Here is a 23,165-nt window from a genome sequence, read left to right on the forward strand (position 1 = left end):
TAGCCCCAGCTGTCCTGGAACTCACTATGTAGACCAGGCTGGCCTTGAACTCACAGAGATCCACCTGCCTCTGCCTCCCAACTGTCCTCCCAAGGGACTACAAGCATGCGCTACCACGCCCGGCTCATACAATATATCTTTATCATATCTAGACCCTCTCCCCTATCTACACCCCTTTTTATAATCCCCCTGCTGCCAGATCTCATGTACTCTGTCATATATATTAAGGCTTCTTGAGTCGTTCGTGTCCCCAAATGTCCTTCTGTGTGCATTCATCCACTGGAGCCTCATTAACCTATTTAGCGGCCCATCCTTAAAGAAAACAACTCTCCCTCTCCCCGTAATGATCAGTTGCCAATAGTTCTTCAGCTAAGGTTGAGGTTTCCATGCTGGGACTTTGTCTGGGTTGCGTTTGCATGGGTCTTGTGCATACTGTTAAGTTCATATGAGTAACTGCCCAGGTGTCTGGCAAAGTCTTTTGTGGTCATCAATGACTGATGGTTCTTAAAATCTTTCCACCTCTTTTCTGCAATGGTTCCTGAGCCGTGTGAGGCAGAACTTTGATATAGGTGTCCTTCTTTCTTTTTTTGTAAGAAAAATCTAACTTTGTTAACTTATAAGTGGATTGCCAACTTCCCTAACATCATTAATTTAATTATTTTTTTTAGATTTACTTTGTGTGTGTATATGTCTCTGTATGAGTGTGTGTGCAAGAATGTGTGTAAGTGTGCACATCTATGTGTGCATGGAAGCCAGAAGAGGGTATTGGATCCCTGAGAGCTGGAGTTACATGTTGCCTGTGGGATACCTAACTTGTTATGTGAGTTCCAGGACCCCAACTCTGGTCCTCATGATTGATTATGCTGATCTATTAACTGCTGAGCTCTCTCCAGCCCCAAACTATTTATTAAATGATGCTTAATAAACTTCCGTGAGCCCTTTTATGTCTATAGTATCTTCTTCTAAGGCAGCCCATTTGCACTACACTCCCTGGATTTGTTATGATCACAGAATGAGAATAAAGATCACTCAAATTTTGCATTCCTAAAGGAAAGTATAAAGGTACACTTTAAATGTTCCTTCTGCTGAGGATACTTGCACCTTTAAATGTACCCCGTTAGTTTTCAAAGTCTCTCTTTTCATAGTGAAGGAGTTTTTAAACTGAAAACTGTCTGAAAATCAGCCAAGAAGAAATTTTAAGATGGTTCCATAGAGACCATAGGGAATCAATGAAGTCAGTGATCCCCAAAAGAAGGAAAGGCTTTTTCCAAATGAATCAGCTTCCTCTGGGGGTGACCATGGGGACAAGCCACACTGTTGTCTCCATTCATAGTAATGTTTCTGTCTTTGTCCTTCCAGCACATTCCTCCTCCAAATAAGGAAGTGACCAACTCCCAAAATAAGGAATATTTTCAAAGGAGCAAATTATACCAATATATTACTATAGTAATGAAATTGGGTCTTTGTTTTCCTTCTGAAGCCTTGCTATTCAGTTTGAGTACCTATTCCTCACCTGCCCATATCCCAGCCTGAAACAGTTCAAAACCTGCAATACACGGATTTGAATAGATGGCAGTTGCTTCTGCAGTTACACTCCCAAATCCAGTAAAACACACACTATGTAATTACATAGAGCAATAAACGTTCGTTTTGCCAAAACCTTTCTTATCTTGGAAATATAATAGATCCTGAATTACTGAGTGTGTGTATGGGGGCAACTAATAATCAAAAACATTTAGATAAAAATATATTGCTGACTTATTAATATTTACAAATTGATTATAATTGGGAAATCTGAATCCAACGACTAATAAACTACCATGTACAGTCAGCGTATAGTTGTTCTTTCATCTGTTGTATGTGTACAATGTTGGAGTCAGTATGAACTGAGTATGAGCCATGAACGTTGTAAAGAATGGTACAGGAGCACACCCAGATATATGTTGCCCTTAGTCAAAAGCTGAATACTTCTAGAAAGTGTCTAACTGGGCCTTTTAAAACCTAACTTATGGAAAAAAAAATACCTGAGTTATGGTCACTGTTCTTGTCTCATGGCTTGGGTAGCATAGGGTCACAGCACCCCTATTTGAAGGGCAGTGTAAGAGGGACCTGGGGAGCCAAGAAGGAGGCAGCCTGGAAGCCACAGGAAGGCAGGCACTGTTCGAGGACCCAGCAAGCGTCTAAGGCTCACATCATTTTGATTCTGTTTCTTCATGGCTCTGTAATTACATCTTTGAATGAATACAAGATGAAGAGGCAGCTCTCTAAATACACCTGTTTTGTTTTAAATCCACAAATAGGGCTGGAGACGTAGCTCAGTTGGTAAAGCGCTTATTTAGCACACACGAAGCCCTTAGTTTAGTCCTCAGCACCTCATAAAATCAAGAATGGTGGTGTACACCTGTAATCCCAGTACTGCAGAAGTAAAGCAGGAGGATCAGAAGCTCAAGGTCATCTTAGACTACACAGTGAGTTTGAGGCCATCCTTGGCTACATGACATCTTGTCTCAAAAAAAAAAAGAAAATCAATGGATGGTTACATATTTATATTCTTCCCAAAGCATCACACTGATTTATTAACAGATGGGATCATTGCATCAAGCTCTTAATTTAAAAACTAGAATGCATTTAATAATTGGTCATATATTCTCTCTTGATCACATAAACACCCATACTTCAATCCCAAGACATAGGAAAACAAATACCAATGGTCTCTTAATTGTGCCCCGGTGAGACTCAGACTTACGCTGGGAGCAGTCACTGCCGATCCAGCCTGGGTAGCACTGGCAGGACCTGTCGATGGGGTTGCAGGTGCCGTTGTTGGTGCAGGTGCAGATGCCTGCACAGTTTTTTCCAAATCTGCCACTGGGACACACTGTGAATAAACTGAAGGTCAGTAATTCATAGCCAGAACCCCTCTCACAGAACCCCAAGAACAGAAACAATTTCCAGGGCCATTCCCCAGCTGCCCACTGGCTTTCTGCCTCCACCCAGAGCACACCCCAATCCCGGATGGGTTCATTTTTATGATACATAAAGTCTCTGGCTTCATTCAGACATCTTGAATGGACATTGTGGCATTTATAGAACTCTGACTTCTGGGTTATCACACAGGGAGTCGAAATCTTTCCTCACTTGACTTTTCATAGGAAGATGCTGCCAACAAAAGCTGAAGAGCAGCAAGCACCACTGAGAGATCGGAGCGCTGCAGACACAACTACCCAGAAGGCACCAGGAGCTGGAAACGCAGACTTGTGCAGACTCCGTCCGCCTTGCTCTTCCCTGCCTCTCTCCAAGTGCTCAGGCCCCTTACCTTCATTGCACAGGGCACCTGTGAAGCCAGGCAAGCAGTCACACAGGCCTGTGATGTGGTGGCACGGGCCGCTGCTGTGGACACACTGTGGGCACGTCTGGCTGCAGCGATGCCCGTAAAAACCCGGGGAGCAGACTGAAAACAGAATGGAAACTCATAGTTATGTTTCTGAGCAGCATTTATCTCCTTTTCCACATTGGGGTCTAGTTGGAGGGTAAAGAAAACTTAAAAACAAAAACAAAAACGAAAACGAAAACAAAAACAAAACAAAACTGGGGCTGGAGAGATGGCTCAGCCGCTGCACTGGCTACTCTTGTAGAGGACCTGGGTTCGTTTCCCAGCACCCAGATGGCACCTGACACTTGTCTGTAATTCCAGTTCCAGGTTATCTGACACCATCTTCTGGCCTCTGTGGACACTGTACCCACATGGTGCACTTAAATACATGTAGGCAAAACATTCATACACATAAAATAAAAATTATAAATATTTTTTAAAAAGAACTGAATTTTCCAAACATAAAACAGAATGGTTGCAGGAAGAAGAGCAGCTTTTAACAAGGAAAGGAAGCCACGAAACTCCGAATTTCTCTGGGGCAGGTAAATGTCTCAGACAGATCTCATTACCTTCTTGTGATTAGTTCAAAGCCAGGCAGAGGCCAGGGGCTCAAAGACGTTTAGTTGAATGAATAAAGTAATGAGAAAAGTCAAACTCTAAATATTAATAAGCTTCAAATAAGTACCCTCAAGTCATTTGTTGATGCTTTGTTATTTTTTAAATTTTATTTTTTAAATTATTTTATGTGTATGAGTGTATTGCCCGCATGTATGTGAGTGCACCCATGTCATGCAATGCTGCAGAGTTCAGAAGAGGGTTTTGGATTCCCCTGGAACTGGAGTTAAGATGGTTCGTAGCTGCCATGTGGGTGCTGGGAATCGAACCTGGGTTCCCTGCAAGAGCAGTTGGTGTTCCTAACCACTGAGTCATCTCTCCAGCCCCCAAATTTTATTTATTTATTTTTATGTGTATGAGTGTTTTGCCTGCATGTATGTAGGTGTACCACATTTGTGCAATACCCAAGGAGGCCAGAAGAGGGTGCTGGATCCTCTAGAACTGGAGTTACAGACAGCTGTCAGCTACCATGTGGTTGCTGGGAATTGAACCCAGGTCCTGTGCAAAAGCAGCCAGTGCTCTTAACTACTGAGCCATCTCTCCAGGCCCATGATCCCAGCATGCCCATTTTTAACTTTCAATTCTGTTTTCTTGTAGCACTTTATGATTTTTGCCTCAAGGCTTGGCTGATGTTGACTTCTGGTAATTGAGGTTAGGTTGGTGCCAAATTGCTGAATAAAATATTTACAGGTCAGTGGATTTCTGGAACACCATTTGCAAGCTCCTAGGAAGAATCATATCCTGACAATGGTGCCAATGAGATGAGGAAATCATTCCTGGGAGGAGATGGTTAAAATCCCATCTGTTCAGTTAGTCCTGAAGGTTGAAAAGAATAAAGTTCCTGGGGAAGTATTATTTGAGGACAGTTCTGCAAAGGACTCCTCTGCCCTTGCCTGTAACAGAATTTCATTGTAAACGGGAGGTGAAGCAGAGGCCAGCATTTGACCTGTAGTGCCCAGGGAAAGGAGGACAGAAACCATGGTCTAACAAGATACTTACTTCTCTGACAAGTGGTGCCTCGGAACCCAGGTGCACACTCACAGACGCCATCATCAGGTGAGCATGAAGCTCCGTTCTTACAGTAGCAGGGCAGTGAGCAGTTAGGGCCCCAGCGGCCCTCTGCACACACACTGTCGCAGTGCACACCTACAACAACACACACAGGGCAGGGCTGAGGGAGGTGCAGTGTGAGGCTTCCGAGGATATTTGTAGAAAGACGGGACCAAGAACACAATGTAGAACCAAGTATGGGCAAGAACAAGCAGAGATGTCAGGTGTAAAATCCAGCTATCCCCTCACATACACCAATACGGACTATCATCTTAACATTAAATAATACTAAGAACTATTTTCTATGCAGTCCAGATGGAATAAACATTTTCACGATATTGATTTTTCCTCTTTAACAGGAAAGCCTAACAGGAAGCCCCAGGATCCTGTCTTTGATGGTGAAATTTATCAAAATATTATTGATTTCTTTCTTAGTCCATCCACCCAATTAATTGCTTTGCTTTTATAGAAAAATGAACGAAGTATAAAACAGTAAGGCAAAGCACAAAGTGATCGCATTTTTTTACATCAAGAAAACCCTACTGGGGAGTAAACAGATAAACATGATCTTAAAATATATCATGCTGGAGATGTGGGGACATGGGTGAGAAGCCCCAACTCTACCTGAGGAGAGCTATTGGTAACTGACGGCTGCTGGGAGGGGGAGAGTTGGTCTCTTTCAAGGATATGACTCTTGATAGGTTAATCAGGCTCCAGTGGATAGAGCCACACCAAAGGACTTTTGGGAACACAAATGAAGACTGTATAGGCCTTATTTTATATATAATAGAGTACATTAAATTGGGCATGGATTAGTAAGGGGAGTTGCAGATAGTGGAGGGGGTCTAAATACAATCAAAATATATTACATGAAAATCACAAAAATTCAATAATATGAGAAAAAATATATTATGCAAGATAGACTGATGCAGTGGCAGATAAACTTCATCTTTAAAAATTTCAACTCACAGTGGACAAGAGGCAGAATATACCAGCTAACATCGTTTACATACTGTTGTCTAAGCCTTCTGTTATTATGAAATTGTATGGCAATATTAGCTTTTATTTTGGAAATAAGCATTAAATCAGTTATGACTAAATAAACAATATCTAAAGGAAACATAAAAAAGCCAGCTTGCAAAAATAAAAATAAAACTAGGTATTACTTTAGGTAAAGGAAAAGTCTCATAAATTTGTTATTGAAATACAGCAGGGGACCTCTTTTATATCAGAATTCTTCAAAGCCCACAGAGGAATGAGTGCTAATTAGTGGTACACTGGTGACTGCTGGCTTCCAAATGAGAATAGACTCTCTGCAGCATTCCAGAACACTTACAACTACCTGGCACAGAGGGTGCTGGGAAGGGCACATGTCACCTCAATTTTTGCTTCTAAAGTGATTTGGGGAAAAGTTATCGTGTCCTGAACCTGATATAGAAGCGGTCCTAAATGACCACAGGTGTGTTACCAATTGCTACAGAGCCATTTCTGCCAAATAATAAATCTCTACTTTTTCTTGTCCCTGTGTTTGTCTTTCTGAAAGTATTTAGACTTGCTGGCAAACAGGCCCCACCCCATTGTTCTAGCTCAAGTTAGCCGTGGCCTTTTATTTCAGCTTGGATTACTGGCTCAAGAAAGGAAATCAGTTTGGTTTATAAAACTGATTGGGGTCTAAATGGTCTCCATAAGACCAAAAAGTGGAATTTGTGGCTGCTCTTCTGTTTGTCTTGTGTTCACAAATATCTTATTCTCCAAATGTCTTTTGGAAAATTGAAATGGACTTACATATTCTACCTTTCCAAAAGGGACACACCAGCCATGGAGTCTCAGCTGATTTTATTTATTTATTTTATTTATTTATTTATTTATTTATTTATTTTTACTTTATGTGTATGAGTGTTATGCCTGTGTATGTGTAAGTACAACCATGTCATGCAATGCCCATAGAGTACAGAAGAGGGCATCAGATCCCTTGGAACTGGAGTTATGAACGGGTGTTAGACACCATGTGGGTGCTGGGATTCAAACCTCGGTCCCCTGCAAGAACAGCCAGTGCTCTTAATGGCTGAGCCATCCCTCCAGCCCTCAGCTGATTTTTTTAAACCAATACCTATGCTATGCAGAACTGTCAAACATATTGAGCAGCAGCACACTTCAGAAGAAAACTGTAAACACGGGTCTTGTTCTGTGAGTGGGAAGGAAGTGCCAACACGGTGGTCTGCCACAGGCTTCCCCCTCACTGGGATTCAGGATTTCTGCTCCCATCGTGAGTCAGGGCTCCTGCTTGACAGCAGCTAAGGTGGGAAGGTGCCACCTGCTTCACAGATTGATATGTCCTTGGGCATTGTGGCCCAGAGCCACTTAGGAAAAAGAAGCTTTAAGAAGTAGAAGCTGAATAATTATCTGGCTAACTTGACTATCACCAGAAAATTAGTTCTGATTTTTAAAATGCTTTTGTATGTGGAGTGGGATTGGGGGAGGGCTTGGTGAAGCTTGGTCATTTAAGGTGACTTACTTCACCAGCTACTGGCCAAATCACATTACTCTTAAATTCAGTTATCATGGAATGGAAGACCCTTCAGGTCAAAAGTAGTCCTGGCTTTGAATATTATAGGTTGTCATGATTCTGGACAAGCACACTTGGGTCTTGTTTAAAAAAATGACTGCATACCTGATTGGCAATCTAGATAAAGTGATCCTGTGTTTTATATCTGATTCCTCTTCCCTTAAGAGATTTGTCCAGCTGGTTAGCATCGTACCCATCTGTCATAACCAACTTTATCAAGGTAATTTTCACGTAAGTAACAAGCACCATAAAATAACTAAGATATTCATTGTGAAAAACCCCTATTTCACATGATTTACCCATCATTTCATTCCAGAGTCTCAGAGGGAATCCCACAGGCCATCTATCAATCTCTGCCTCCTTTATACAAGCATATCAGCAGAACCAAGCTCACTTTTTAAATAATTTTAATTTTAGGATGGTAAAGGAATCTTTCTTACGAATGTAAATACTGAACATTCTCTATTACCTGTTCCCTCTTTGAAAGGTAAGCTCTCTTCTTTTACTCTATCATCAGTAAAAATGAGCCATCATGTTGCAGCTATTAATCTCTGATCTATTTGAAGACAAATATGAAGTACGTCTCAGACAAGTCCAAAGGGAAGTGGGATGCTAGCTTCCCTCTGGGGCACCCTTTATCCCACAGGCCCTCCGTAAAACCAGGGAAGATATTATCAATCTGTTATTACTGACATCTACAGTCTCCAGAGATTATTAACAGTTCAAGAAAGCACACATTTTGAGAGTCTGAGAAATAAATATCTAATTGTGGAATTTCAGGCAACAAGACTCACCAATGAGTGAGTGGTTCTCTATATCCTACCTAGGAATCAAGCTTGGGATGGGAGCACTGTGTAAATGCGGCCCTACAGTGAAACATACTCTGAGATAAAGAGCTGTTTGAAGAGCTGTAAGTTTGTTTGACCTCTCCCTCTCCCTGTCCTTAATTATTTCTGTTGATCTCATTTATGCTAACTGTGAGAGAGTCCTGTAAGACACCTTTTTGTTTCCTTATTTCTCAGACAAAAAGGAATTTAAGTCAATAAGCAACCTCAATTCTAGCCAGGGCTGGCTTGGTGAAATGTTCAAGAAAAATAACACCAGGTTTGATAGGGCCCCAAATCACTCCCACAGCTCTGTCTAGGGACTTGGATCAGGGAAAGAGGGAGGGTGGCTCCTGGCTGGAGGAACAGTGGATGCAGGGCTCAGAGACCCAAGAAGTATATGGGAGCCCTTCAGGAATCACAAGTGTTGGGAACAGCTGGGACTTGGAGGCTAAAAACAGTAGGTGAAATGAGCTGGTAGCCACACCTCATGAGGAATAGCTGCTAGTGCCATACTATGGTGTGTGTGTGGCGGGGGAGACTCTGCCCTATTTGTTAATCGAGCAGTTGGGAGGCCATAACTGAATTGATGTTTTATTGACTGGCAGATGATAATGCGAAGAGGTGAGAGTGGAAGAGGATAAGTCTGATGGCCAGTTAATATTACCCAGGTGAAAAAATGAGGAAAAAAAAAAAAAGGCAGGAAACTAAAGCAATGGTAGGGGAAGAATAATTCTAGAGATCCCCGGGAGAAAATGCAGCTGGGAAAGCGCTATGCTCCTCACCCTTACCCTACCCCAAATAATTAATTAATTGTCGGGGTGGGGGGGGAGAGAAAATGAACCTGGTTTTGCTGTCCAGTGGCTAGTACATGAGTAGTGTGATGGTAGGTCTTCGTTACCAATGTGCCCAGATTAAGAGGTAAAATGTGGGGCTGGAGAGATGGCTCAGCAGCTAAGAGCACTGCCTGCTCTTGCAGAGAACCTGGGTTCTATTCCCAGCACCCACATGGTGGCTAACAACTGTTCTAACTCCAGTTCCAGGGGAATCTGATGTCCTCTTCGACCTTCATGAGCATTACATGACATGGGTGCACTGATGCAGGCAAAACACTCATACACATAAAATAAAAATAATAAATAAAATTTTAAAAAGAGGTAAAATGTATCTGTGGGGGCATCTGCAGAAAGGATTAGCATGTAGGACAGAGACCTGGGGGAAAACACTGGCCCTGAATATGGGGGCAGGGACGGAAGGAAGTTAGAGGAGGAAGTCAGCATGTGTACATGTATATGAGAAAACCTTTTTCTTGCTGGATTAGGAAGAAAACTATTGGAAGCTTGGAGCTGTTGGCCCAGACTAAAGAGAAATATAAGAATAGTGAGATATCTTAAGGAGATTTCTTTGGGATGTTTATCAAAGAACAGATAAAAACTTCCCAACTAGTTACTTCCAGAAATAATTCCTAAAATATTTGGAAGAAGAGGTAAACGGGAAAGGGCTAGCTTTAAATTTACAGGCAATCTATGGTTGAATGGGAGCATTTTTTTTCCTGATAAATTTCCCAATGCTGATAAGGAGATCTGTGAGGGACTGTTTTTGCCAGGACTGAGGGAGGACAATGAGTGCTTTGATAGCCCTCACTAGTTGCTAGGCAACAGCTGAATGATTGTGATAAACTTCAGCTAAGCAGCTCTAAAGAAATGTTCATGCATTTAATGCCTGATGCATTAAGCCAGGGGCTCAATGTGAAATCGGCATTCACTGGCCATTTGTGATTTTGTGAATGCAGTAAATAAATCATCTGGGATGTCATTATTTCCCCTCTCAAAGATCTAGCCCCAAATTCTTGCCTTGTTTATATTCCTTATGCCAGTATTGCCAGTATTGCAGTAGTGAAGGGTGGTGAAGAAAAGAAATGGTTTAAACTCATTGGGAAGCTAGATATCAAACATGTATTAGAATAAAAAAAAGGTATTTGTAATAATAACTAGGAAAAGAACCACTGAGTCTGGCCGTAAATTTCTGGGCTTTTCTAATCTCTTCAAAGTTGTGGCACAGTGTAGGCACATTATTCACTGATGCACCTCCTCTGTCCCTATCTGTCTGCCTGATAGACCATGAGCCCCTGCAGGGTAGGAGATTACATCATTTTACCTTTGTGTTCCCAGCGCCCAAGCACTATGGTGGCATAGAACTTGGAAATACTAGCGGTGGTCATTACACCAAAGCTTTCTATAGGGAGTTGAGAAAAAGTCTCTCAGCCATAGAAATTAGGAAGCTGTGAATTTGCAGCTAAGACCCGTGTTGGAGAGTACTGCCTGCCTTAGTGCGGAGCTGGTTAAAAGCAGGCAGAGGGCTGCAGGTCCAGTGGGAAAGCCTGGGCTCTTTCTACAGCCATTTTTAACTAGCACTTCCCTCCATTCTCACTTCAGAGACTCAACTTTTACTTTCATATGGCCCTCCCTCCTTTGCAGGGAGGAAGAGACACCTGCAGTCACCAGGCTCCCTACCTCCCAGGACCCCAAGGGCCAAGAAGTGAATCATTTGTACTTGTGGTTGATGGCATTCTGCATATGAATGAAATTCTTTGACAAATGTGTTACTTCTAACTTGGCACCCCATTGTAACCATTTAGGCATCACTTAGGTGCTAAGGTGCTAGAGAGCTACTCTTGGACAGATGGGTCCCTGGAGGTAGTTCATTTGCTCCACTGGTCCCACTATGTGTTTGGGGGAACTGGGCTGGGAGGGCTGCCTGTTCTGCCTAGGGAACAGAACAGCTGGACTCTTCATCAGCTTCCCTATGGGACTGCTCTTCCATTCCTGACTGGCGTCCTGTTCCATCTGCTGTCCCATCTCACCCTCACATCACATCGTTAGTCTTGTTCTCTTTACCAAGGGGCTTAAGGTTAATGTGATGTCCTAATCCTTCTCCACCAGTTTGACATTCAGTGTTCTTACTCTAGTGCAAAGGCCTCCTTAAGCCCTTTGCTGTTGGTATGAAGTGTCTGCCAAGATTTGCTCCCAGGGTCCCAAGTTCTTCAATGGCTAGGATAAGGCATAGCAGATTCCATTCAACAGACTGGTGACTGCCACTGCTTGGACTACTGGGGCTACTTTTTTTTTTTTTGTCTTTTTGAGACAGGGTCTCCCTGTAGTCCCAGCTGACCTGAACTCACTATGTAGACCAGGCTGGCCTTGAACTCACAACAGTCCACCTGCCTCTGCCTCCCGAGTGCTGGGACTAAAGGCGTGCGCCACCATGTCTGGCTATGGGGCTACTTCTTAAATGACAGAAAGAGCTACCAAGTAAGGCTGTACAGGTGGTACACTAGACAAGTGCCGCATGTAGCTCGCTCCATGTGCCAGAAGAGCATCCTAAGAGATTGCTAAATCTTTTCAATATTTGTACAAAAAATGTTTCATGGACTGGCAGGTGCTTCCTCTCCTTCCCCCATTCTCCCTCCCTTTCCTCTCTTTTTCCCTCTTCCTCCTCCTCTTCTCTTCCATCCCCCAAATTCCCATTCAGTAAGTGTTAGGTGGTACTTGGGAATGTGCAAGTTGAAAGACTTCTCAGGTGACAGTGATCTTCCCCGGAGTTGGGAACCAAGCCACAGACCACATGTGTTCCCAGACAGCTTGAATTAAATCTTGATTAAATGTAATGCTCAGTAAATAAGTGTTTCTGGCTGATTGAACCCAGAGCAGAGAGGAAGAAAGAAATATCAACCTATTTCTATCATTTTGGGGCAATACCTTATAAAGCATTTATAAAGCACTCTATTACTGCCCTGGAAATCTGCATATATACTTACACATCTATCTACATAAAATGAATTACATTTTATACTGGAAATTAAAAAAAAAAAACACATCAGATGTTGCTAAAAGCGCTTGCAATGTGATGGTAGGGAAACCCTGAGGATGATTGTGGAATGATTTGTGTGTCAGTCCCACTATCCTAAGAATAAACTCTCTCTCCTCACCTGAGTTTGGCTGCTGGACTCTGATTTTTCCTTAACAATTTAATTTGGAATTTCACAATAATTCCTTCTGACAAGCCATCTTATTTTATAGTTGTGTGTAGTATGTTTATATACACATCATATATGCACATATGTGGTATGTGTACCCACTTGTACAAAGCTGTAGGAGGATACAAGACACAGCTCAGATCTCCTAGATGGTGTGACAGTATGACACAGGCCCCAAAGATCCTGAAACATTAAAATGTGGATTTCCTCTACAATGGTATTTCTGTTTCTTTCCGATAAAAGCAATCTAGTAGCTAAAAATGTCAATGAATTAAGGTTTTAAAGATCCACATATAGTAAAAGTGCATGTCCTTTCTTTTGGCAAAGGTATATAAATTTGGGGAGAGTAGCTGGGCTATCAAATGCACCTTTTGTTTTGATTAATTTTTACAGTATTGCATTTTGAAAAATGTATTTTCCACGTAGGTAAAATAATATCATTTATAGGCGTATTTTTAAACATCCCCCTTCCTTTAGGAAAATACAAACTTTAGACAACTCTGTGAGGTTATGAATGGGACTGAGGGTGAGAAGCCAGACTTCTTGGCAGGTGAAACTGATGGTTGTTCAGGCGGAGTATTCTGATTTCCTCCCCTCTGGCTCCCTTCAAACACCCAGTCCTCAATGACCCAATACTTGGTGCCATTTTGCTAATGTGGTCAGATGGTTAATTTGGAAGGGCCTGTGTCAGATTTCACTAGTTTCTATGAAGAAGACTCCCTGCTGTATCAGACTGAACCTGTCCAGTGAGCATTCTTAACAGAGCAGTTACAGTAATCTCAGCCATGGAGAAGAAAGGAAATAGATTCTTGTATGTCCTGCACTCATGTTAATTATTTGGCCCCAAATCTGGTTCCTTAGTGAGAAGCAAATCCTCCTTCCTGTTGAAAAAGGTTCTAACAAAGAGTTTACACAAAACAAATGTATCAGTTAACAACAACAACAAAATGTCTACTTGGGACTGAAAATGAAATGACACCTGTGTAAACACTACATAGTCTGTTCTTTTTTTTTTTTTTTTTTTTAAGAGATGTGAATGCATCTGTGCCTGTACTTTATTTTTTAATGAGAAAACTTTTTTTTTTTTTTTTTGTCTTTTTGAGACAGGGTCTCCCTGTAGCCCCAGCTGTCCTGGAACTCACTATGTAGACCAGGCTGGCCTTGAACTCACAGGGATCCGCCTGCCTCTGCCTCCCGAGTGCTGGGATTAAAGGCATGCGCCACCACACGAGAGAAAATTCTTAATTCTTAGTCCAAAAGTGGCTGTTTTCAAAACTTCTGGAACTTTCCTTTTCTCCACAATTGTGTGCTTAAATCATATATATTCTGAGGGTGGGGGAGCAACTTATCAGCAAGTTTAGAGACTGACAGCTGTTTATACACCAACAGTCCTTACAGAAGACCCAGTGAAGTGAGGCTTTGGGACCACTAGGCTGGCCTGGGAGTGATAGAGATGTAAAATACAGGCCATAAGGCAAAGAGACAATGGGGGGGAGCGGGGGGGGGGGGGGGGGGGGGGGGGGGGGGAGAGAGAGAGAGAGAGAGAGAGAGAGAGAGAAAGCAGGAAGCCTCTTCCCTTTTAGAGAAGCAGGCCAGTCACAGATGGGCAGAGGATTACAAGATTACATTGTGTGGCAAAGTCACTGCATTCCCTCAGGAGCTTGATAGGTCTAAGGCCAGATGGGATAATTTGTCTTACCCCATGACCCAGACTGTGGAATGCAGTGAACACATTTTCTGGTTGGTTTCAGGCCAAGTCTTCTCTTGCTTTTCTCATGGGTGCTAGAGTGTATCTTTTACTGGATTGTTCTAAGTCACTGAAGCAGGTAGACACCCAAGCTGTGACTGGTATGTCCAGGAACACCTCCCACATAGCAAAAGGTATGACCTCTCCAGTAGGAAAGTCCTGATTTTGTAGGATTAAAAATACTATTTTGTCTAACTGATATCACTGATAAATTAGTACTGGTCAGTCCATTTGAGAACGCAAGAACCCAGGTGAAGTCACAATGTGATTTAATTCCTAATACGATCCAGCTTTAGCATCAGTGATGGAGAGTTGACTAGGGCATGGGAAGGTGGCATTTCATACTGTAAAGTAAGGTTCACGAATCAAGAAGGAACTACAGGAGCAGGTCCTTATGTCTGTGGGGTCCTCCTACAGACAGAAAATGAAGTTCGTTGTGCCAGTGTGGCCAGCCATCTCCCAAGGTGGCTCTCTGTATAAGTGCATGATAGTCTATCCACAACCAGAGAAACTTTCAACAAATTCTAGGGTGCTGACAGACACTCCTGAAAAGGTTGATGGTGACATGCTGTGCTTAGGGTTCTGAAGACTGAATGTGGCTAAGTTAGCAATCCTCCCCAAATTGATATACAGATTAAATCTCCTTAAATTTCCATCATACTTTTTTGTAGGTATTGACATGTTGATCCCCAAGTTCTTATGGGAATTCAAGAGACTTGAAACAACCCTGAAAAGGAGCAAAGCTGGAAAACACACATTTCTCTTAATTTGAAAACCTCCTACAAAGTCACAGTAAATCAAGCTGTATTGTACTGGTGTAAGGATAAGCAGACCAATGGGATTGAACAGAGAGTCCAGAACTAAGTCTCACATTTATGGGAAATTGACTTTTGGCAAGGAGGCTAAGGTTGGCCATTGTGTGTTTCTCTGAAGAAGCAAGCACAGCACTGGATACCATGCTGGAGGTCTTTCCTTTCAAATACTGGCCCTTGGCTCTCACCTGACCATCCAGGAAGGCAGCGGCAATGCCCAGTGGTGGGGTGGCAGCCATCTGCATGGCTACAGTCACAGCGCTCAGCACAGTTCAGTCCATATGTGCCATCCTGCAAAGAAGAGAGCATCAAAGCCAACCATGACAACTGGGGAGGGTCACGGCCAGCCAGTTCTCTGAAATGCCTCTCAGGACCTACATTGTATCATCTCTCCCATGTTTTCTCAGCTCCCCAAATCCAGGATCAAGGAGACCACCATTTCAGAATCACCCAGACTCTACTTATATATAACCTGATAGTTGGAACATGTACCTGGTGAATATGCCAACACATTAATATACATATTAATAAACATAAACATGCTGGATGACTAAAGCAACCTCTTCTTATCATTAGCTGCAACTCATAAAAGTATTTTCATTTGTCTCTAATGATCCTTACAGCATAGTCCAGTGTTCCCTACAGTTCTCATCCTTAGTGGAATGGGAGGGCTCTGGCCCACATAACAACAGATAGACCCTTACTAGCTAGATAGATAGATTAGATGATTGGTGGACAGATGATTGACAGATGACAGATTAGCTAGATGATAAATAAATGGATAAATGATAGAGACAGATAGTAGATGATAGATAATAGGAAGATTAGATAGATGATAGATAATGAGTAGATGATGATTGGTACATAGATACATGATAGATAGTTACTGACAGATTAGATAGATGATAAATAGATAAATATTACATATATATTTGATTGCATTAAGTTAATTTCCATAAGCTGTTGTCAGTGGGATACATGACATAATAAAGACAGCTAAAAATCTATTGTTGCTTTCTCTAATAAACATCTTTCCAGGAAAAAAAATCTAGAGCATGTGCGATATTCTGATTCAAGATTGCATTGTACCAGCAGCTCCCTCACCAGCCCATGACATGCTAATATGAATGGTCCAACAGAGAGGAGACTCTTGATGGATGGACATGATCATTTATGAGAGAAGAATGGAAAGGCTTTCACTTGTAGTGAAAACTTTTTTAAAAAAATCCAGGCCCTAGGAATTGAGGTAGGGCACTACAAACCTCTCTGACAACCCAACTAAAGAAAACGGTGCTGTCACCGGGAACAGGGGGCATGAAAACAACATTAACAGGACCTGGGTGTTAGACGACATGATCATTTGTCTAGAATTTGTTAAGCTAAGAAATGCAATCAAAGCACCTTTTAGGCCCAACTAATGCTTGACAGGACTACATAGGAGCTGGCTCTGTTATGAAAGAAGCCACTGAACCATCAGCTTTCCCCAGTGTACTACTCATCTAATGTAAAAAAAAAAAAAAAAATGGACTGCTTGTGCAGGAATTTCTGCTTTGTTTAAAGTCAGGAAGCAGATATCCTTCCAGTCCATCTCTAAGCACCAATAATTTGTTCATGGTCTGAAGAGAGACAGCAAAGCTAGTCAAACTCTATCCTAGGGGCTTGGAGGGAGGGTACAGAAGAGCACAGGGCAGTAATCTTTTCTACTTTGGGAAATGTATTTAATAAGAAGGAAGCCCAGAGAAAGAGCCCCATGGAAGCCCTTTCTCTGAAAGGGCCCAATTCAGGGGTCACATTGTTATCTGATGATGGGGGGAGGCAGAGAACACACCCACCTGAGGGGTGCTTAATGGCCCCGGAAGAAAGCATGATGCAAACAGGGAAAGAAACCAGTCAAGTGCTTTGGAAGGAAAGGAACCAACAGGTTACTATAGAATTCCCTTCCCATTTGTGCCCTCAGCCAGCCTGCAGTAGCTTTTGTGAGAGATTTCTAATGATACATGTCTCCCAAAGTAGGTCAAGGGAAGGGAATGAGCATTGAACTAGGGAAATTGCAGGAGATTCTGGTGCCTCCAGAGATCTTTACATTAACTGAGGCTGTTTCCAAACTGTCTTTCATCACTTCAATGAACATTTCTGTGACACCAGTCACCACCCCCTTTTCAGCCCCTTGCCATTTCCCACCCCAAAGCCTGGAGATTTCCATTATAATGGAAACAAAATATGTGGAGAGTTGACAGGCATACACTGGGTGTTTGACCAATGCTGCTGCCTGGTTACCACAAAGGGATGAGTGCATAAGAAACAGAAAATGCTGGCATGGGGGTGGGAAACTGGAGTAGAGGTAAAGGAAAAGAAGGCAGGAATTCTCTCAGTGTCTGACACACTGATTTCTACATATATCCCTTTTCCAAGCCTATGTCCTCTTCTGTTCTGGTAATAGTTACTGAAGTTTGGTTCACACTTTCGATCAGGAAAACTGCAGCGAGAACTCAAGCCTCGGGTATAGCCTTCCGTGCATGCCCAGTCACAGCAGACGTACCTGGCAGGGAAGCTCGCATTTCTCCCCTCGCCATCCGGGTGCACAGGTGCAGGTCCCATCCAGGGTGTTGCAGGCACCCCTGTTGAGGCACTGGCATGTTAGGTTACAGCCAAAGCCCCAAGTGCCACTGGGGCAGCTGATGGAACAGTCCACCCCATGCCAGCCTGCATGACAAGGACAAGAGTGTGTGAGGAAGCAAAGGCGGTGGGGAGCTTTGTTGAGCCCTTCCAAGCCATGTCTTTCTTTAGAGACATCTCGGAGATGCACAACAGTGCCTCCCAGACTCAGCCCCAGTATGGCAGTCAGCCTTGTCTCTGCCACAAAAGGCCCCCATCAGAAATGAAAAGGCACCCTGAGGAGCCAAGCAGCCAACTGTGCTGTGTGATCTGTCAGCAACACCAGTGCTCCGAGCACCCCTGTGCTACTGTGAAGAGATGTGGAATGGGGGCACCTTCAATGTACAGGGATGCACAGGGTGAAATGCTGGACTTTGTTTATTTGTGGGGGAAGGAGCGAAAGGTTTCTGCTGGAAAGAAACCTTTGAAGCAATGCCGCATTCACCATGGAAAATGTGTTTCCAAGATCCTAACTGCATTTATCGTTGGACACCTTCTGGGCCACACATAAAGTCTATGCTGCCTGCATTTCTTGTCATGACTCCAAGTCAAGCCACTTGGGGGCACAGACATGTCTGCTTGTTTACCCTTCGCCAAAGTACAGACTCAGACTTTGAAAGCTGGTGGCAACTTCAGAGTTTATCCATATGAGCTTCTTTCCTGGGCTCAGGAAGGACAAGGGACCACAGGGCATGAGAGACATTGCAGTCCGCACTGAACTTCAGTGAATTTGAAGCTAGAGCCCTGGTTAAGATTCCCTTCCCATGACTTTAGGAGGTAACAGGACCAGGATCAAATAAGAGATTTATTCACCTACTCTTACCTGCCTTGCAAATACAAGACCCATCCACAGGAGAGCAGACAGCATCGTTTTTGCAGCCACATCGAGAGGAACAGTTTATCCCATAGGTTCGCAGAGGGCAGGGAGTAGAGCAGTCAATTCCCTAGACGGGCACAAATAGCAAAACACAGGCCATTTGCCAGCTGAAATCAGGCCAACACAAACAAACACAAATATACTCTGGCCATGCTAGTCCTCTCTCATTTTAACACTCTCTATATTTTTTTAAGTTGCTAAAATGTCATCTCTACACAAATTGTAGAGATTCGAGTCCAGTACCACCTGGCTTATGTCTAAGATGAAATTTTAAATGGGACCCCACCCCAAATCTGCTCACTTCCTTAGATTTGTTTTCATGGAAGAACAATAAAATGAAACTTTTGCCCTTGCTCATACAATAGATACATAAAAATAAATTTTAGCTGGAAAATTATTGTCAATAAGTGTATAAACACAAATGACACATTAGTGCCCCAATGCTTCCTGGAACTCCCTGTATAATATGTAATATTGTTAATGGGTGAATCAAAGCAATACTTAGCCAGCAGCATGATTCAATTTATCTAGCAATGAGCATTAAACACAGAACTAGGCTACCAAAGGTGACCAGAGAACGCCTCTTTTCAAAAACACCACAGACTCCTTGACAGCTAATTCTGGGGTCAGCCAAAGGATTGTGACACAGATTAGAAAACCCTGGAAGGATCCTCTGGGCTCTGACTTTACAACTCACCCCATTCATATTAAGTGCTCTGGAATGATCATCAACATTCTTTAGAGCTCAATGTTATCTTCTTTACAATAGGAGGAAATAAATCAAATCCAGCCCTTCCTCCTTCAAAACAGAGATCTTAACCAATCCCTATGGAATCCTAGAAATCACAGGCAAAATTCTGCTCTCTTGGCATCCAAGCACCTTTGTAGGGATCAGCTCTCAGAGGGACCCCCCCCAAACTGTGTGCAACTGACTACAAAGTGCAAACATATAAATGCTACCTTGGTATATGACATGTCTTCAAAATTCATAGAATTAAAACAGAAACTCTTGAAAAGGATATTAGTAGTCTCTCTCGTCCTCATGAATGATGTGAAATTTGAGCACACCCACTGAAATTTATAGTAGGTCACATAAACCATGGTGTGATGTGCTCCTCACTACACCCCTCTCCTGCCTCCAGAGCCCAAGCCACTCACTGTGAATCCTGGAGCACAGGTGCACCTCCCGGTCACACTGTCACAGTCAGCCCCGTTTTGGCAGCTGCAGATCTGTCGGCATGCTTCCCCGTAGAATCCAGGAGAGCATGTTTCATTACAATATAGTCCTGACCAGCCCGGCTTGCAGCCACACTCTCCAGACATTGGGTGACAGCTGAGAGACATGAATGAAAGGAACAAGTCACTCTGGGCTAAATATGACACTCAAGGCCTATGCAAATGTTGCTTTCACCATGATCACTAAATGTGTGCAGAACTCCATGCACAGTAATGTAAACTTTATTCTCATGGTGCTATGACTTCATTAACTGGCTATCAGTTAGTTAACCACAGAAACAGTGAATGAAATTAGCATCATGCTCTAGTCAGGTGACTATAACAACCATGTCCTTTTGTCTAAAATTCTTTTGACTTTCCTTAACTTGCAAGCACTAATTCAATAAGAAGTTGGCACTATGAGAAGCAATATGAGTTTCTTCTAAGGTCAAGTCAGTTCAGCATGCCGTGTCCAAGGAATTCCAAAACCAGTGACCTTGTACACCTGCCTGTTCTCCCAGCCCAATCCCTAGCAGCAGAGCACCTGGAACAGCAGCCGCATTGACAGACCAGGCAGCCAGCTGTTGCCCCACAGCAAGTGGACACATCAGCTGTGCTAAGATGTTCATGCAAGCAAGCTGACACAATACGGCACTCTGTGGCATGCTGGCTCAAAACACATGTGTTTCTCACTACAGGAAACCCTTGACAATCAAACTAGCTCTGCTGACAATGGGAAGACTGTGTAAAGATGGGCTTCCTTCTCTCGTGAAGTTCAAACTTTCCCCTCTACTAGGACCAACAACAAAACCTGCTGTTCCATCCAGACGTGATCTTTCATTAGAGGACGAGTCATAGCATTTGTACTCTTAGAAAGAACAATGACCTGGAAGGATGATGACAGATGTCATTTCAGTTCTCTCTCATCCTAGTGACCTCAGGGAAGGCACGGACCTTCCTCATAGTGTCATCTACTGAATGAAGGTCTCAGCCCCAGAATCTCATGGCCTACCTCTCCATTTCTCCTTTTCCTCCTTCCCCCTCTCCTTCAGAAAAAGTCTCAAGAGACTATTGCCACAGCCCTTGATTATATCCCAGAACTTGAAGCTGAGACCTCATTGCTGAAGACAGGACATACTTTGGACACAGGACTTGGAGCAATGGAGCTGGAACTGACCTGGAAGTCTCCCTGAAGCTAGCTCTCATAGTTCTAGAGGATACTATGCAAGCTGCTAAGGGAGAAAATCAATCCACTGTCCAACTCTGCTCTAAAGGATAATAGCACAATGGCTGGTTCAGAAACCATAGCAGTGCACTAGTGACACTTCTATCTTGGGGGCAATCAACAGCTGTCTAACTGGACTTAGAACCCTCTCAGCGGGAGGGAACTCATGTGTGGTACTATAAACATAGCCAAATACACATGGCTGGAGAGGTCACAGATCCTAGAGAAAACCCTATCTCAGTCATATCTCTAGATAAATGAAATTTCTTACTGTATGTTAAATATGGATCCTTATATTGACAGACAAGTATACTATACACCAGTCATCAAAGCAGCTTCTTTTTACAAACAAATGGAGGCTATTACAGAGGTCCACAACTGGTCACACACAGAGAATATATGTCTGAGAATGCTCAGCCTGAAGTGACACATCTACAGAGGAACCTCTACACCTCAGGCTTGTGGGGAATCACAGAATGAGAGGTAGAGAGAATACTAATGCAACCCTCAACTCTCACTAGTGAGACTTCCTCATAAAACAGAGCATGATGCACACAGAAGGCCACAAGTGGCTCAGGGACCATTACGAAAAGAGGTGGAAAGATTGTAAGAGCCAAGGTTGGTGCATGAACATAAGGAAACAGAGGTTTTCAAGCCTCTGGGAACTTGCTCAGATGAACTTGCAGCAATGGTGACAGCATGCACAAGACCTATGCTGACTCAATCGGACAAAAAATCCAGCATAGAACTGGGGAAATGGGCAGCAGGCCCCAACCTTAGTCGAGGAGCTATTGGCAACTAGTTACTGCTAGGTGAGGAAGAGTTGTTCTTCTTTAAGGGAGTGACTAGATACACTGACTAGATTCTAGTGAATGAACTTGCACAGAAGGACATCTGGGTACAAAAGCTTGACCAGATAGGGCTTAACATAAATGACAAAATGTATGGTGGGGGTATGGGGGGGTTGGGAGAGGAGGGCTAAATACGATTAAGATTTATTGTATGAGGGGCTGGAGAGATGACTCAGAGATTAAGAGCACTGACTGCTCTTACAGAGGACCTGGTTTCAGTTCCCAGTACCCACATGGTGGTTAACAACTGTCCATAACTGTAGTTCCAGGGGATCTGAAGCTCTCTTCTGACCGCCATGGGCATTGCACCATATAGGTACACCTACCTACATGCAGGCAATATACTCACATATATAAAATAAAAATAAAGTAAAATATTTTTGAAAAAGATTTATATGAAATGCACAAAACTCAATAAATATGTACATTAAAAATAGTAATAATAAAATATTTTTTACAAAAGAAAAGAAAAAGCCTGGAGACTAGACAGTTTGATCCTCATTTCCACAAGTTTATTTAAACATACTTTCAGACTCCAGTACAATTAACTAACCACAGGCAAAAGCTTAGAGTTCCAGGACAGTCATGCTCAGGAAACATGGCATGAAGGGAAGCCCAAATGCAGCTGCTCGGTGAAGAGGATTTCCTGAGGGGAGAAGGTTCAGATTCACAAGACAAGGGCTTGCCTCTCGGATCTTCTCAGATCTGGTGTGTGACGAGATCTACGTCTCTGCCATCCTCAGGCAAAGTGCTTATTCTTGAGCACACACCTGGTGTCTGTGTGGCACCTCAAGCTCACCATGGCAGAAACAGCTGTTTCTCCCTCCTTTGTCTCTCAGTATCCACTAGTCATCTCTATTTCTGTATATGGGACCACTGGCCCCTATCTACCTGGACATTACTTGGTTGGTTGGATTCTCTCTCTCTCTCTCTCTCTCTCTCTCTCTCTCTCTCTCTCCTTTCTTTCTTTCTTTCTCTCTCTCTCTCTTTCCTCCCTCCCTCCCTCTGTCCCTTCCTTCCTCCCTCCCTTCCTTCCTTTTTTCTTCATACAGGACCTTGCTGCATAGCCCAGGCTAAGCTCATATTCAAAAATCCTCTTCCTTTGCCTCCTCAGTGCTGAGATAAGAAGCACGTGTGTCCATGCCCAGCTAAGAATTGTTCTTGATAACTCTTTCAGCCTCATCTCCCATATCCAATTTATACTAGGATTTAACCACTCTAACTCAGAAACATTTTGAATGTATGCACATCTCTATACTGTTCTACACCCTGCCAGTGTCTGGACTGAAGAACCTTCCAACGCTCCTCCCTGTATCCACACA

The 23,165-nt window shown here is 43.0% G+C and overlaps 1 protein-coding gene across 3 annotated transcripts in view; it reads right to left on the reverse strand.

Moving 5' to 3' along the window:
• The window catches only part of Megf10 (multiple EGF like domains 10), a 189,588-nt gene that overhangs the window by 17,813 nt on the left and 148,610 nt on the right, over positions 1-23,165 (reverse strand). For all 3 annotated transcript variants that reach the window (XM_029567413.1, XM_029567415.1, XM_008840931.3), the window contains 7 exons: positions 19,711-19,885; positions 18,499-18,619; positions 17,560-17,723; positions 15,209-15,311; positions 4,985-5,131; positions 3,314-3,448; positions 2,747-2,875 (listed from right to left, as the gene is read on the reverse strand). In XM_029567413.1, the coding sequence (XP_029423273.1) occupies positions 2,747-2,875; positions 3,314-3,448; positions 4,985-5,131; positions 15,209-15,311; positions 17,560-17,723; positions 18,499-18,619; positions 19,711-19,885 (974 nt within the window). The remainder of the gene's footprint in view (positions 1-2,746; positions 2,876-3,313; positions 3,449-4,984; positions 5,132-15,208; positions 15,312-17,559; positions 17,724-18,498; positions 18,620-19,710; positions 19,886-23,165) is intronic.

The sequence above is a fragment of the Nannospalax galili genome, unplaced genomic scaffold, assembly GCF_000622305.1.
Source record: "Nannospalax galili isolate Female #2095 unplaced genomic scaffold, S.galili_v1.0 scaffold490, whole genome shotgun sequence".
Classification (NCBI taxonomy): domain Eukaryota; kingdom Metazoa; phylum Chordata; class Mammalia; order Rodentia; family Spalacidae; genus Nannospalax; species Nannospalax galili.